General features: G+C 40.6%; 2 protein-coding genes and 1 non-coding gene across 6 annotated transcripts in view; 2 read left to right on the top strand and 1 right to left on the bottom strand.

The window, feature by feature from the left end:
• The window catches only part of LOC101534633 (phosphoglucomutase-1), a 124254-nt gene extending 122761 nt beyond the window's left edge, over nt 1–1493 (bottom strand). The window contains exon 1 of one of the 2 annotated variants that reach the window (XM_058657492.1): nt 1347–1493. The gene's annotated coding sequence lies outside the window, so the exon portion shown is untranslated. The remainder of the gene's footprint in view (nt 1–1346) is intronic. The other variant, XM_058657486.1, reaches the window with a different exon arrangement.
• The window catches only part of ITGB3BP (integrin subunit beta 3 binding protein), a 55751-nt gene continuing 41311 nt past the window's right edge, over nt 1147–15586 (top strand). The window contains exon 1 of one of the 3 annotated variants that reach the window (XM_058657512.1): nt 1147–1817. In XM_058657512.1, coding sequence (XP_058513495.1) covers nt 1465–1817 — 353 coding nt within the window. In that variant the 5' untranslated portion in view covers nt 1147–1464. The remainder of the gene's footprint in view (nt 1818–15586) is intronic. The other 2 variants (XM_058657519.1, XM_058657522.1) reach the window with 2 other exon arrangements.
• LOC118760637 (U6 spliceosomal RNA) lies at nt 14944–15050 on the top strand. Its single transcript, XR_004996902.2, has one exon. It is a non-coding gene; the product is annotated as a U6 spliceosomal RNA (small nuclear RNA).

Here is a 15586-nt window from a genome sequence, read left to right as displayed (position 1 = left end):
GTATGTTCATTGGCTGTTGCAGGTGACAGACCAAACCCGACCCTGCAGGGACTGGTGCACATGAGAGTAAAGTCTGAGGTCACCCTTGGTGAAATTTCTTGGGATAATTTCCACCACATTTCTGGATTCAAACCCTAGGCAGAGAGAAAATCACAATAAATGTGGGATGACCTTGAAGTGCATGCATCGGGACTGGGCCTCCTCAGTTGCTGATACCTGTGCAGTAGACAGCATGCCCAGATGCACACGGATTACATGACAGCCAGCTCACCTAGGTCAACAGGGGATGTCAAGTGCCTGGTCAGAGGATGGAGAGTAAAACAGGTTGGACCACTCTTCTGACCAAGCTTTGCAACACATTCCTGGGCATGTGGATGCACCAAGGTGGACTTGGTCAGCCAACAGATCTTGGTAAGATTTTCTTAACCCTGGTGCAAAGAAGCCAACAATGTCTCAGAACCATCCAAACCACTCAAACAACCCTCAGAACAGCTTCCAACATTATTTTATCCTGCTTTCACTTTAAAATACGCTCCAATCTGACAAATTAAATATTTCAAGTTCAACCGTAAGATAACACAGGGAGGGTCCCCTTCAGGGCTCACTGAGTCTCTACTAGGGAGGCCTAAATCACTCACACCTTCTTGCAATATATAGATCTTTTACACCTGGGAAAGAAAGATAATAATCGCTTGGCATGGATGAAATACCCTGTGTATAACACACAGACTAGATTGCCTGCCTGACACGTTCCTATTACAGCGGGTTCGGAAGGACCCCACAGGGATGTGTCACAGTCTGGTTGTCTCAAATTGGTATCACTTTAATGAAGCACCCAAGTTTTAAATACCCAGGAGCACACATGTCTCCTCACGAATGTGAAAGGAAAATGGGCCAACGAGGAAGGCGGCATGAACTCGCAGCTAACAATGTCCAAAGACCTTCATTCTTGACAGACAAGGTGAAACTCCTGGAACGTGGAAAGCCCACGGCTTCCAGGAATCCATCTTCTCCTGTCCTGAGACGAAGGACTAAACTGAAGTTGAAAAATCCAATTGCACCCCACTAGTTCGGAAGCTTCCTTTATTGGGAACTCCAGCCCGAGACTGGCATAGGGGCCCAGAGAGTGCGTGGCAGCCGAGCAGGAGCAGCACCGTGGAGGCGAGGGCCCCTGGGCTGCCGCCGGCCAGTCGCCAACCCCGCTCCCGCAACCTCGCCCTACTCCTCTGTTCCCGGGGGACTGTGGAACATCCAAGTGTTAGTAAGACAAAGGAAGCAAGTGGGAGGAGAAGCAGCCGCACAGTGCGGGGCAGACGAGCGAGGACACGAAGACAGCGTTTGGCTACCTAATTCCAGCTCACAGCCAATTCCTTCCAGCGATTCGCCGACCCCGTCTCAAGGCCGCCGGACACACAGCGGCCTGACTCCAATTACCATGGCAACCGCGCCTCTCCACCACCGGAAATGAGACGCAGAGCACCTCTTGAAAATGGTCCGGCTAGAAATGTTAGAGATTTCTTGTTTGTTTTTATCCGGAGAGAACGGAGATGGCTGTGTCTGACCCTCTGTTGGGGAGTTCCAAGGGCAAGAGTAGTCGCAGGAGGTTCTGTGTTTCTCTCTGGAGGGACTGCCTGCAGTCATGGACCTAACCTCTCCACCCGGCCTGCGTTCTCGCGGGGAGGACGTTTCCAGGGGGACCGCGTTAGGTGTGACACGCCTCCTGCCTGCCTGCCCGCGCTTTTCGCCTTTGCTCGGGGACGTTCTCGGCTGGTTCCGGTCAGTGGTGTGCTGCGTCCTTGGCTCCCGCAATGCCGTAGGTATCGCCCTCGGTTATGCCGTTTGCTGGGTCCCTCTCTGTGCCAGAAGAGCAGACATTGCGTAGCCCTGGTTGTTCTCTGAGTAAAAATGACCCTCTCCCGTCGACAGTTCCCCGTGAAGCCGCTGAACTCTGTCCATTTCAGGACGGTTTCTGACAGCCGGAGGCTGAGGACTGTGATTAGGCGGTGTCCAGCTCGTAGTGAGCCGCGCAGTGAAGTGAGGATTGCAGCAGGCTCTTGTCCGTGCACGCACACGGACTGGGCGCTGAAGGCGGGAATTCCAGATGCCACCGGTACTCATCCATAGGGGCTTCCGTTTTCTTCCTGATAAAAATAGATTTGCGCCGAGTGATTTCTGAATTCCCACCCAGCACTAACGATCTGGCTGTTGGGAGTGAGCCGAGTGGGAATAGGCACTGTGTGAAGTCATTTAGGTTTGTTCTTCCAACGCCGGCTGCGTCTTGAATTGAGAAGACAGAGAAAGCCACTGAATGTTTTCGGGGGCGAAGGGAATTGTTTTTTTCTTAACATGTGAAATGCTTTTCTGACTGCTTCTTGTTGCCAGATTTGAATCTTGATTCTGCTTGTCAGCTGTGTGATCCTTAGATAGTTACTCATTGTACTCATCAATAAAATTGTTGTTCAACAAATACTTCTTAGTTGATTGATAAGGTTTCTGCCTTAAAAAAAAATCTCAACCGATATAGGCAGAGTTCACACTGTATTTATATTTGCACGATACTGAAGTTAAATACACCTTTGTAGCAGCTCTTTCTGTGAGTAATCAGATGGCATGTTAGTGCTTTTCCCCTTCCATCTTTGCCTTGGTAAAGCTTCTTGCACTTTCTTGGTGGCATTTCGGCTTAGCTTACTGCTTCATGGTGATTCAACCCAGGCTTCTCAGCCTGCTTCCATGAGAATTCACTTTATTCTGTTGTGGGTGATGACTCAGTAACACTATTTCAATGGCAGCATTGTGTTTCCTGATGTAGAATCTTGTTTCTGAGAGCACTTTAAAACGGGCTGTCTTTTCTGTGACAAAGGAAACTGGGCAGAAGCTGGTTCTGCTAAGCTCATATTACTATGCCTGTTTGCTTCCTCGCAGCTGATGAGAATATCAAGGACAATGGCTTTTGCTTTTTGGATTGATTACAGACACGTGAGTGAAATGATATGTCAGGCCAAGTTAAAGTTAGCCATGTAAAAATATTCTTCGTACCAAATGATCAAAGTTTTGTCATTTGTTTTACTTAAACATATACTCTGTTTTTTAAAGTTGGTAAAACTGCTGATAACTTGAATATGTAAATATGAAAAGTATGAAATTTAAGTGTAATGATTTCCAGCTTGTAAAAATCGGTAGTGTAAAAGAAAGCATAGCAGATCCTTTTTTGCAGATTATCTTTTCAAAAGTTACATTTCCTTTTTTATTTTGTAAGGTAGTTTTTAATTGAATATCATTTATAGATACAATTCTAAGAAAGAGTATAAAGATGTTCCCATCTTGCACTCTCTCTTTCTATAGTTTTTGAGATAGTATATTTAAAAATTTTATTACAGCCAAGAGTTTAATGCTTAACCAAATAAAAATTTTAACAAGTGAAAAGCAAAAAAGAACCTAGTTTAATCTGACTATAAGCAAGGACTGTAAATGATTATCTAGTGGAAAGATGACCATTTCACCCTTATGCAGTAAATTTTAAAGTAATACCAGATCATTAAAATTTCAGTAGTATAACATTCTGTAAAACAAAACAAGCTTCATTTTTATTGGAAAGTTACATTTACAGAGAGAGGGAGTGAATCCATCTGTTGACTCACTCCCCAAACGACTACAGCTGAAGCTGAGCCTGTCTGAAGCCAGAAGCTGCTTCTGGGTCTCCCACATGGTACCGGACCCAGGCACGCAGGCCATCTCCACTACTTTTCCAGATTATTGGCAGGGAGCTGGATTGGAAATAGAGTGACCGGAACTCAAACAGGCAGAATCCTAGTGTGTCTTACCACAGCACTGGGCCCCCAGTATAACATTTTTAGCCATTGGTTTGGCAAAGATATAAAACAAAAATTGACAAGACCGTATTTGCAGCAGTACTAATATGCACATGTATTTCTATTACCAGACCCTTTTTATAATGGTTTGGAGCTCCTTTAATAGTTACAATCTCTGAAAGTTCTTTTTTTTTTTTTAGATTTATTTATTTTTATTGGAAAGTCAGATATACATAGAGGAGGAGAGACAGAGAGCAAGATCTTCCATCAGATGATTCACTCCTCAAGTGACTGCAATGGGCGGTGCTGCACCAATCCAAAGCCAGGAGCCTAGAACCTCCTCTAGGTCTCCTACACAGATGCAGGGTCCTAAGGCTTTGGGCCGTCCTGCACTGCTTTTCCAGGCCACAAGCAGGGAGCCTGGATGAGAAGTGGAGCTGCTGGGATTAGAACCGGCACCCATATGGGATCCCGGCGTGTTCAGGGCAAGGACTTTAGCCGCTAGGCCATGCCGCCTGGCCCTGAAAGTCCTTAAAATTGCAAAATGACTAGATTCCGAATAAATTACATCTTTAATTGCTTTTGGTGTACTCCAAGGAAGTGAAATAAAACCAAACTGCAAGTACAGTACATAATAATCAACAGAATTAGGTTCTAAGGATTTTATAAAAAGGGATTATACAGACCTGAAGAAAACAAAGTTGAATCATAAAAACCAGCAAATAATGAGAAAATACTGAAAAAGTAACCAGGCAGGAGCAGATATTTTGTGGTGCAGTGAGTTAAGCCACCATTGAGGAGGCCTGTGTTCTCTCTAAATGCTTGGGCTGTAGGTCCACCTCTGTCTCTGCTTTCAGCCCACCTTCCTGCTAATGTGCCTGGAAGGCAACAGATTTCCAAGGAGAAAAGACAGTAGGAGTGACAGAGCTCCCATCTGCTGGTTGACTACCCAGAGCCTTGTATGAGCTGAGTCTGGGCTAAATTGGAACTGGGGACTCCATGCAGGCCTCTGAAATGGCAGGCTGGAATCTAACTGCTTGTAGCATAACTGTCACCTCCCTGGATACACATAGCAGGAAACTAGTAGTAGGCAGAGAGCCAGGACTTGGACCCAGACGTTCTGGTAGGAGATGCTGGTGTCCCAAGCAGTGCCTTAACAAGCAGGTCAATTATTTGTTTATAGTGTTTTGTCCAGAGGTAGCCCATATAGTGTAGTATGGCCAGAACCCAAGCAGAAAGCTCATGTTTTACTTACTTGTGAAATAAGATGAGAGCTTGCAGTTACTGGACTTGCTAGAAAATAAAGTGAAAATCCTGGGAAGTAGGTAGCCCCAAAATGTGATTATATACTGCCCGAATCTTTGGCAGGTCTCTGTGTAAGCACTGAGGAATCTCATTACAGCCTGGCAGATAGCACTAACTAGAATGCTGAAAGAACTGAGCAGCAACTTCAGTTCCTGCCCATCACAAGAAAGACAGAATATAGAGTTTGAATTGACTCAAACTAGACGCCTGTCAAAACAAAATTGAGTTGTCAAGAGTAAGATAACAGAATTCAGAATCTCTGTCATGTCATGAAGTATCTAGCATACAATAAAATACTACCAGACTTGCAAAAAGAAATAGAAAAAGAAAATATGATCCTTTGTTGAGAAAAAATTTGTGGTGTTGAGCAAAAATTTGTGTTGAAATTGACTTCAACATGGCTCAGATGTTTAGAATTAGCAAAGACGTTAAAGAACTCATTGTAAGTACGTTCAAGGACTTAAAAAGTTGAGGAAGTATCTAGGGAACCTTAGAAAATAAATAGAAACTTAATTAAAGAAGTAAATGGAAATGCTACATCTTAAAAGTATATTTGTCATAAAAGTATTACCTGAGCTTTTCTGGCAGAGGTGAACTTGAAGATATTACAATAGAAACCATGTAAACAAAGGAATAAAAGTGAAAAAAGAAAACAGACCCTTCATGACTTACGGAACAACATCAAATGGTCTAATTTGTACTTAGTGTGCTAGAAATAGAATAGGGCATAAAAATATTTTAAGAAATGATAACCCACATTTTTGCCCTGAAAATATGAAATTACAGATCTCTCTTCCACCACCCTTTATCTGTAACTTCACCTCTAAAACAAGTAAGTCTTTAAAAACAGGAAGAGAGGCCCACAAAGATGCCAAAGAAATTCTGTGGACACGAGTCTCCTTCCCGGTAGTGCTGGTGCCAGGTGGAGAAGGAGACTGAACCCCCCAAAATAAAATAAAATAAACAAGAATTAGTTTGAGATAGATCATAATCTTCAATGTAAAAATTTAGTTTCTGGAGAAAATATATGAGAATGTGTTACAACCTGGGTAGGTAAAAATTCACTGAAATAACCATAGAAAAAAAGTTGACAAGACTTCATTTAATTTTAAAAATGTTAATTTTTTTAAAGAATTATTTATTTTCATTGGAAATGCAGATTTACAGAAAGAAGGAGATAGAGAAAGTTCCTCCGTCCACTGGTTCCACTCCCCAAGTGGCCACAACAGCGAGAGCTTCCTTCTGGTTTTGCACCCTGGGCCATCCTCCACTGTTTTCCTCAGCCACAGGTAGAGGACTGGACAGGAAGTGGAGCAGCCAGGACACAAACCAGTGCCCATGTGGGATTCCCCTGTGTGCGAGGCAAGCATTTAGCCACCGAGCCATCACACCAGGACCTTGCAATGTTAATCTAAAGATACCATAAAGGAGATGAATTTTCAAGCAACTGGGAGGATGTTTCTACAAGGCCTATATCAAATAGCTTATGTTAGGGAAATAAAGAGTTCTTGGGTTTAGTGCTATGGCCTAGTGGATAAATTCAGCATCACGTGCTTTAATTTGTTATTTGTTTAATTTGTTATTTGTTATTTCCTCAAAAAGATCAATGTACTTACACCAAAAAAGAAATGAAACTTGATCAGAGGAATGTCAATTAAACCCAAGATGAAGGATCATCCACAAAAGTTGAAGTTAAAATACTCCGTGTTCTTGAAAAATGACAAGCGCACAGAAGCCAAAGAAGTGTTGAAGAATTATTCCAGACTAAATGAGATAGATGGTACGGTTCAGTGCAGTGAGTGACCTAAGACTGAATGCTAGACTTAGAAGGACATTTACTTGTCAATCCTGATTTGAATATGAATTGCCATAGTATTTTATCAATGATGAATTTTCAAATTTTTGGTAGTTATATACTTATTTTTATAAAACACATGGAAATATTGCTGAATAAAAATGGACATTGTCTCAGTTTTCCATGGTACAGAAAAAAATGCATATTTGCATATGATAAAATGTGTCATGTATGTATGTATATGTAAGTAGAATGAAAAATGTAAACTGGTGGTAAATCTGGTTAAAGGATAACAAGAATATGTATTGAACTTTAAAAAATTTATATAAAAATTTAGTTATCCAAAAGCTCATTGAATTGTTAAAAATCTCAATGAAAAATTTAACAGTAAATCAAATACAACTAAAGGAGGAATTAGAGAAACGGAAGATAAATCTGAAGAAATTACCCAAAATAAATCGTAGAGACCAAAGATATGAAGAAGGTATTTAGAGACATACATGACATTGGAAAAAGTACAAAATTACTTCTTAAGTGTATTAAATCTAAACTTTTAAATTCTGCAGGGCTTTCAATATTTGTTTCAACACTGCCGAAATTGGTATTTTTATTGCTTGGTTTAAGTCTTTATTGTTGTCCTGTGTGGACTGGGTTAGTAAAGTCCCATGTAGAGAGGCAGTATTTGAAGAGACTTAGATTTTTTTTTTTTCAAAAACTAATAGACACAAGTCAACATAAGGCACTGCCTTAGAGATAAAACTTAAAATGACATACTTGAGGACCTTATAATGAAAATGCAATAAGTGTGATTGTAAGAAATATCATTTTTTAAATATCTAAGAATTTCAGACAAGGGCCCAGCAGCAGCTAATCCTCCGCTTGCAAGTACCAGGATCCTATATGAGCACTGGTTCATGTCCTGGATGCTCCACTTCCCATTCAGCTCCCTGCTTGTGGTCTGGGAGAGTAGCAGAGGATGGCCCAAAGCCTTGGAACCCTGCACCCACGTGGGAAACCTGCACCCATGTGAGAAACCTGATTCTTGGCTTTGGATCCACTCAGCTGTGGCCTTTGTGGTCACTTGTGGAGTGAACCACTGGATAGACTGTGTTTCTGTCTCTCCTCTGTAGATCTACCTTTCCAATAATAATAAATAATTTTTTTCTAAAGTTTTCAGACCAAAATGACTTCTCTTAAGTAAACAAAAATTGGAACATCAAAGAAAATTGAAGGGCCTGGTCCAGTAGCCTAGTGGTTAAAGTCCTCACCTTGCATGCACTGAGATCGCATATGGGTGCTGGTTATTATCCTGGCTGCTGCACTTCCCATCCAGTTCCCTGCTTGTGGCCTGGGAGAGCAAAAGAAGACAACCCAAAGCCTTGGGATCTTGCACCTGCATGGAAGACGCAGAAGAAACTCCTGGCTCCTGGCTTCAGATCAGCTCAGCTTCAACCATTGTGGCTACTTGGGGAGTGAACCAGTGGATGAAAGATCTTTGTATATCTCTTTCTCTATAAATCTGAGTTTCCAATAAAAATATGTCTTTACAAAAAATATTGAAGAACTTAAATATGCAACAATTTTTAAATTTAAGACTTACATTTTAAACTAAAAATACAGTTAATTAAGTATGCATTTATTTATTTAATTCCCATTTGCCAATCACTTGTGCCAGGCTCTGGGCATTCAAAATTCCTAGGAATTTTATTTTTTTGAAAGTATTCATTTATTTATATTGGACAGGCAGAGTTATAGCAAGAGAAAAAGAGACAGAGATCGCCCATCTGCTCGCTCACTCCCTTGAAGGCCGCAGTGGCCAGAGCTGGACCGATCAGAAGCCCATGAGTTTCTTCCAAGTCTCCCACATGGGTGCAGTGGTCAAAAAACTTGAACCATCCTCTGCTGCTTTTCCAGGACATTAGCAGGGAACTGGATTAGAAGTGGAGCAGCCAGGAATAGGACTGACACTCCTATAGGAAACCAGCACCATAGATGGAGGATTAGCCTGTATGCTATGGCACTGGCCCCAGGAATTTTAATCAGTGGAAGAGATCAGCCAATGTTTTAAAACTTACAATCCATCAGCTAACAAACAAGATAAACACTTCTTGGTCAGGAAGAAAACACGCAGAGATCATGCATAAGTGCTGTTGGGTTGGAGTGGAAGGATCCTTGGTGCAAACTGAACAGTGATGGGGGGAATGTCTTTTTTTTTTTTTAATTATTTATTATTTTACTTCATTAATTACATTGTTATTATGTGACACAGTTACATAGGTACTTGGGTTCTCCCCACCCCTCCCCAAACCCTCCCACCTTGTTGCATAACTACAGCTCAAGTTATGGGGGGAATGTCTTACAGATGATCATGTGGAATTTTCTAAGGGTGGACATCAGGATCAGTGTTTTTGTGGTCATTTTTGTAATTTGTAAGGATGAGTGCATATGTATTTATTTGTATTTTCTTGGTTTTGATTTATATGAGAAGATTTCACACTTTTCACAGTACAGATTTAGAAGCACAGAAGTTCCTCTTTCTTCACTCCTTCTCCTTCACTGTCTCCCCTCCCCGCTTGTCATTTTTTCCAAGATTACAGTAGGCTATTAGGGCTTTTCCAGGAGGGTCTCTTAAAGAACATACTCAGTTTAGGTACTTGTGTGCCGATTTTAAATTATTTTAAATTATTTTGCACCAAAGTAAGCTTAACACAAAATGTATCAGAGAGATTTTTGGCAGAAGCTAGTAGTGATAAATATTCGTGTTCATATTTAGGAATACTGACTTTAATAACATAGTCTTTTTGTTTTATTTTTTATTTTTTTAAGATTTATTTATTTTTATTACAAAGTCAGATATACATAGAGGAGGAGAGACAGAGAGGAAGATCTCCCGTCCGATGATTCACTCCCCAAGTGACCACAATGGCTGGTTTGGGCCGATCCGAAGCCAGAAACCAGGAACTTCTTCCAGGTCTCCCACGCAGGTGCAGAGTCCAAAGGCTTTGGGCTGTCCTCGACTGCTTTTCCCAGGCCACAAGCAGGGAGCTGGATGGGAAGTGGAGCTGCTGGGATTAAAACCGGCGCCCATATGGAATCCCGGGGCGTGTTCAAAGCTAGGACTTTAGCCACTAGGCCACGCCGCTGGGCCCTAATAACATAGTCTTATGGCACTTCTCATTTGTCCAACCTACAGCACATTAAGCTTCCATTTATCTTCTGGGATACATTTTTGCAAACATATGTTTGGCTCTGTAAGGATTCCGTGGCTATCTTACAATCTGTTAATATTTTTATAAGGAAAGCTTTGACACAATAAACACATTGCCCGGTAACTGGTAAAAGTTAGCCCAGTTTTGTAATGAAGAGAAGCAGCTCTGGTGTTTCACTCAGGTGTCCTGATGCACTGATGACCACACTTCCACAGTAATGGAGTAGTGTTTGTCCCACTCACCCATGTGTGGTAGAGATTTCTTTGTGTGACCATGAGAAGTTTTCGACACATAAAGCAAAGGCCTGAGTATCTTCTTCCTTATTTGCTTATTTCTGTACATAGAGTGGAAAATAAATTTCACATACCTCAGTTTGCACAAAAGAGTCACATGGGATGTGAATTTGTCCATTGCCTTCTGTCAAAGGATTTTGAAGCGTTTCATGTGTGCGTACAATAATCCTCTGAAGACTCTTGTGAAGTGGGTAGCGGGCAAGATTATCATCTTATTATAGTGAGGAGTAAATGGAAACACTGATATACTAAGTGATATTTTTATCTCTGGCTCAGAAATTTGTTGCTACTTTGCAGGCCAGTATTACTATAAAACATTATGAAGCTTAGGGAGATTATGTGCTTTGCCCAACCTTAGGGAAGAATTTGGCATAGCATCAAGGCTCCCTGAGTCTTAACTGCTTTACTAAGTTTGCTCTTCAGCTCCACCCCAACCTTCAGCTCTACCATGTAATCTAATATTTTAAAATCCTATAAGGGAATCTCAGGTCATAATTAGGAATCAAATAATAGATTTTCTCCTAGAATAATTTTTAAAATATTGTAATTTGTGTGAGTGACACTGTAATAGAATCTACTCAGTCTGTCCTAATGAATCAGAATCCTATTCAGAATACTACCACATGGTAAGCTAAATGAAATAGGAAAGGATTATCTAAAAGAATCATGGGGCCATTAGTACCAATATTTTTGCTTTTCTCTTATTGACACAAAATTGCATAACAAATATTTTTTGCCTTTTTAAACCTCTGAATAACAGTAATTGCTGTAGCAATCAGAATTCTGATCCCAGTGAACCTTATCCTGGTAACATTAAAGTTATGGCCATAGTTGGGAATTTAGGTAAATTGAGAAGTCAGCACAGAGGTTATAAGGTTACCCATAAGCAGGTAATTTGAATACAATAGGTAGATCTTCATTAACAATTATTTAGCTTAAAATTATACTAAAACACATATAATTTAAAACTAGCCAATTTAATTATTTTTAAGTTGTAATTTTCTGGCATTAAATACATTCACACTGATGGAAGTATCACCACTATCTATCTCCAGAATTTGTTTTGCTCTTGCAAAGCTGAAACTGCCCCTGAAACAGTCGTTTCTGAATCTCCCGTTCCTGCAGCCCCTGACAACCACCAGCACATTTTCTGTCTCTACGTTTGACTGCCCTTATAGACTAGAATCCTACGATGTGTGGCCATTTATAATTGGCTTGTTTCAGTTAGCATCATCTCTCCAAGGTTCTTGTGTGTTGGAGCATGTGTCAGACGCTCTTCCTTTTTGAGGCTGGAACATGCTCAGTTGTGTGTAGACACCACGTTTTGTTCATCCGTCTGTCCGTGGACACTCGGGTTGCTGCACCCTCTTGGCTGTGGAGATATGTTCACATTCCAGCTTTCATTTCTCTTGGAAAGAGCAATTGTGAATCATAAGACAAATCTGTTTTTAATTTTTGAGGACCTGCTGTACTGTTTTCCTTTAACTCTTTTACTTTCCCATTAGCATGCACAGGTATTCCAGTTTCTCCTTGCCAATGCAGATTATTTTCTGTTGTTTTCCTGGTAGCCATCTTAATGGACTGGTAGTGGCATTTCATTATGGTTCTGGTTTCCATTTCTCTGATGATTTGAAGTCCTGGGCATGTATTCATGTGCTTCTTGGCCATTATTTTATCTTTGGAGAAATGTGTATCTAAGTCCTTTCCCCATTTTTGTGAACCCATTCAAAAAAAAAAAGGAAGATAGGGGCCTGGCGGCATGACCTAGTGGCTAAAGTCCTCGCCTTGAATGCGCCAGGATCCCATATGGGCACCGGTTCTAATCCCAGCAGCTCCACTTCCCATCCAGCTCCCTGCTTGTGGCCTGGGAAAAGCAGTCGAGGACGGCCCAATGCATTGGGACCCTGCACCTGCATGGGAGACCCGGAAGAGGTTCCTGGTTCCCGGCTTTGGATTGGTGCACACCGGCCCGTTGCGGCTCACTTGGGGAGTGAATCATCGGACGGAAGATCTTCCTCTCTGTCTCCTCCTCTCTGTATATCTGACTTTGTAATAAAAATAATTCTTTAAAAAAAAAAGGAAGATAAAGTATTCAGCTGAGCCCCTTGTAACTTTACAGAACTACCAGGAGCCACTTATAACTTTACAGAACAACTAGAAAGCTATTACCTTTAATTATATTATGTAATAGTAGCACAAGTAAAAAAAGATCAAGGAGATATCCCATATTTCTTTTTTTTACTGAACAATTTTATTTATCATATTTAATATTTTTGAATAAACTGCCTTAAACCATATTGCCCACCTAATATTCATCTGTAATTTAATGACCAAATACTCAGAACTTTACTAAGTATTACTAGCTATACAATACTGTACCAATTGCTGAGAAACTGGAAATTCTAGACCCATAAGCAAGGAGATAGTTCAGTTTTTCTTGTAAATATAGTCTTGATTAGAAAATTTATGCCTGAAGGAAATTTGACTTTGTTTTCCCTCACTTGGTTTACATTAAAACATTTAACATATTTTGAAGAATATTATTAATTTATAAGTAATAAGCCAATTGAAGTTTGAGTCCAGCCCCTGACCCAAAACTTTGGCATTAATACACTCTCTTAAAATGAGAGTTAATGGACATAATTATGTTAACTCAGGCTATGTGTCCAATGAATGAATGAAATCCAAATTTTGAGCTGTGGATGGACTCTCATGAATAAAGAACCAGATCTCATAAATTTTTCATCACGATCAATCGGTAATATAGAGTCTGTGTGTAATTAGGCTGCTCTAGTATCATAATAAACCTATACAGAAACTATAAACTGTTGGTGTTCGATATTTATCATCAGGGTGTTAAGAGATATCCCATATTTCTAACCCAGTTTTGCCTGTTAATTTATGTTTCATTCATATCTTCTTGTCTGTTCCTGATAACATGCCCCTAATCCACTTAGGAGCATATCTTGTTTGTAGTATGAATTGTTCCTGGGCAAAAGAGTGCCTTGAAACTACTGGGTTCTTAATTTAAAGACCAGTTAAGAGTGGATCTTGTTCTAACTGAATGGTAGGAATATACAGTCAGGGTCAGCATTGTGGCAAAGTAGATTAAGTTGCTGCTTGCAGTGCTAGCATGCCATATGGGCATCAGTTTAATTTCTGGCTGCTCTACCTTCAAAGCAACTCTTTGCTAATGCACCTGGGAAAACCAGCAGAAGAGGGTCCAAGTGCCTTGGCTCCTACAGCCAAGTGGGAAACCCAGAAGAAATTCCTGTCTCCTGGCTTCAGTCTCACCTCACCCCAGCTGTTGTGGCCTTTTGGGGAAATAAACCATTGGATGGATGGTCTCTCCCTCCCTTCAACTCTGCCTTTAAATAAATAAACGCCTTAAAGAAATGGTTTTAGATTCCTCTAGCAGATTTATGCTTTTTTTTCTTCTTCGTCGTCGTCTTTTTTTTTAAGATCGATTATTTATTTGAAAGGCACCATTACAGAGAGAGGAGCAGAGAGCTCTTGCATCCACTGATTTACACCCCAGATGGCCCCAAAGCCAGGAGCCTGAGCTTCCTCTCAGTCTCCCACTCGGAGTCAGGAGCCCAAGCACTTGGATCATCTGCCACCGCTTTTCCAGGCCTACTAGCAAGAAGCTGGATTAGAAATGAAGTAGCCAGGACTCCAACTGGCCCCCGTATGGGATGTCAGCATTCCAGGTGGCAAGTTTTCCCATTATGCCACAAGGCCTGCTCTAGTTTGCACTTCTTTAATTTTTTTCCCTTTCATTTTCGCAAAGTGTTTCTCTTAAAAATTTTATTTATTTGAAAGGCAGAGTTTTAGAGGAATAGACAGAGAGAGAGAGCTGTCTGCTTGTTCATTCCCCAAATGGCCCCAATAGCCAAGGGTGGGCTAGGCTGAAGCAGGGAACCGAGAACTTCATTTAGGTTTCCCGTATGGGTACAGGAAACTAAGCATTTGAACCTTCTTCCACTGCTTTCCCTCACATATTACCAGGGATCTGGATTGAAGGTGAAGCAGTCAGACTTGAACCAGATGGTGTGCTGGCATTGCAGACGGCAGCTTAACGGACTGAGCCATACTCTGGCCTCTTAACAAAGATGTAGGTACACGACCTGAGCTCTGATGTGGGGCACTAGGCACATCGCATCTTGTTGACCCTGCTGGCTGAGCTAAGTGATTTCCTCTAGTCCTCTTCATTAGTTTTAGGATTCTTATAAATATTAGCGGCTTTTGATTATGAGGTATCTGATTTATCTGTATACTACCGCACTATGTTAGCCTTAATAAATCATGATTTTAGATTCTCATCATAGTTCAAACTAGAGATGACAACCTTACTTCCCTGTTTACTTGTTAATATTTCCTTGCGTTTCTTATATCAACAAAAGACCTAGTCTGGGAATCTTTTAATTTCAAAAATGTACTTTCCCTAAGAATTAACCACCAAAAATCATGAAATAATATTTTGGACAGTTAATATCCTTGTGAATTTTGGCTCCTCATAAAAGACAGTATCAGTGCTCGCTTCAGCAGCACATATACTAAAATTGGAATGGCACTAAGTAGATCAGCATGGCCCCTGCACAGGGACGACATGCACATTTGTGAAGCGTTGCATATTTTTGCTGTGAATTTTACCTTTCCTCATTTCCTAGTTATTTGTATCTTTTTCAATAAGTTCTTGTGATCATTCATAAGGGACTACTTTAAAAAGAAGAAGATAGTATCACATCTTAACAGCATTTAAAAGCAAAGGATAAGAAATTATTTGATATTGAATTTGATTTTTAGATTTCCAACTTTTAAATATCATAAATATCAGAACATCTCTTCACCACCCAGGCAATATATATATATTTATATATATATTAAAATATTTATATATATTAAATATATATTAATACTAAATGTATCTATATATTTAAACAAATACTTCATGAAATTATCTGCCTTGTTTTTCATTTTTAGCATTGACATAAAACTTTTAAATTAAGTTGAAGTCTTAGTTTCCTCATCTTAAAAAGACCTAAAAAAATGAGTGCAGGGCTCGGCAGCGTGGCCTGGTGGCTAAGGTCCTCGCCTTGATCCCATATGGCCGCTGGTTCTAATCCCGGCAGCTCCACTTCCTCTCTATCTCTCCTCCTCTCAGTATATCTGACT

This window comes from Ochotona princeps, chromosome 2 (assembly GCF_030435755.1).
Source record: "Ochotona princeps isolate mOchPri1 chromosome 2, mOchPri1.hap1, whole genome shotgun sequence".
Classification (NCBI taxonomy): domain Eukaryota; kingdom Metazoa; phylum Chordata; class Mammalia; order Lagomorpha; family Ochotonidae; genus Ochotona; species Ochotona princeps.
This window is presented reverse-complemented; position numbering and strand designations above follow the sequence as displayed.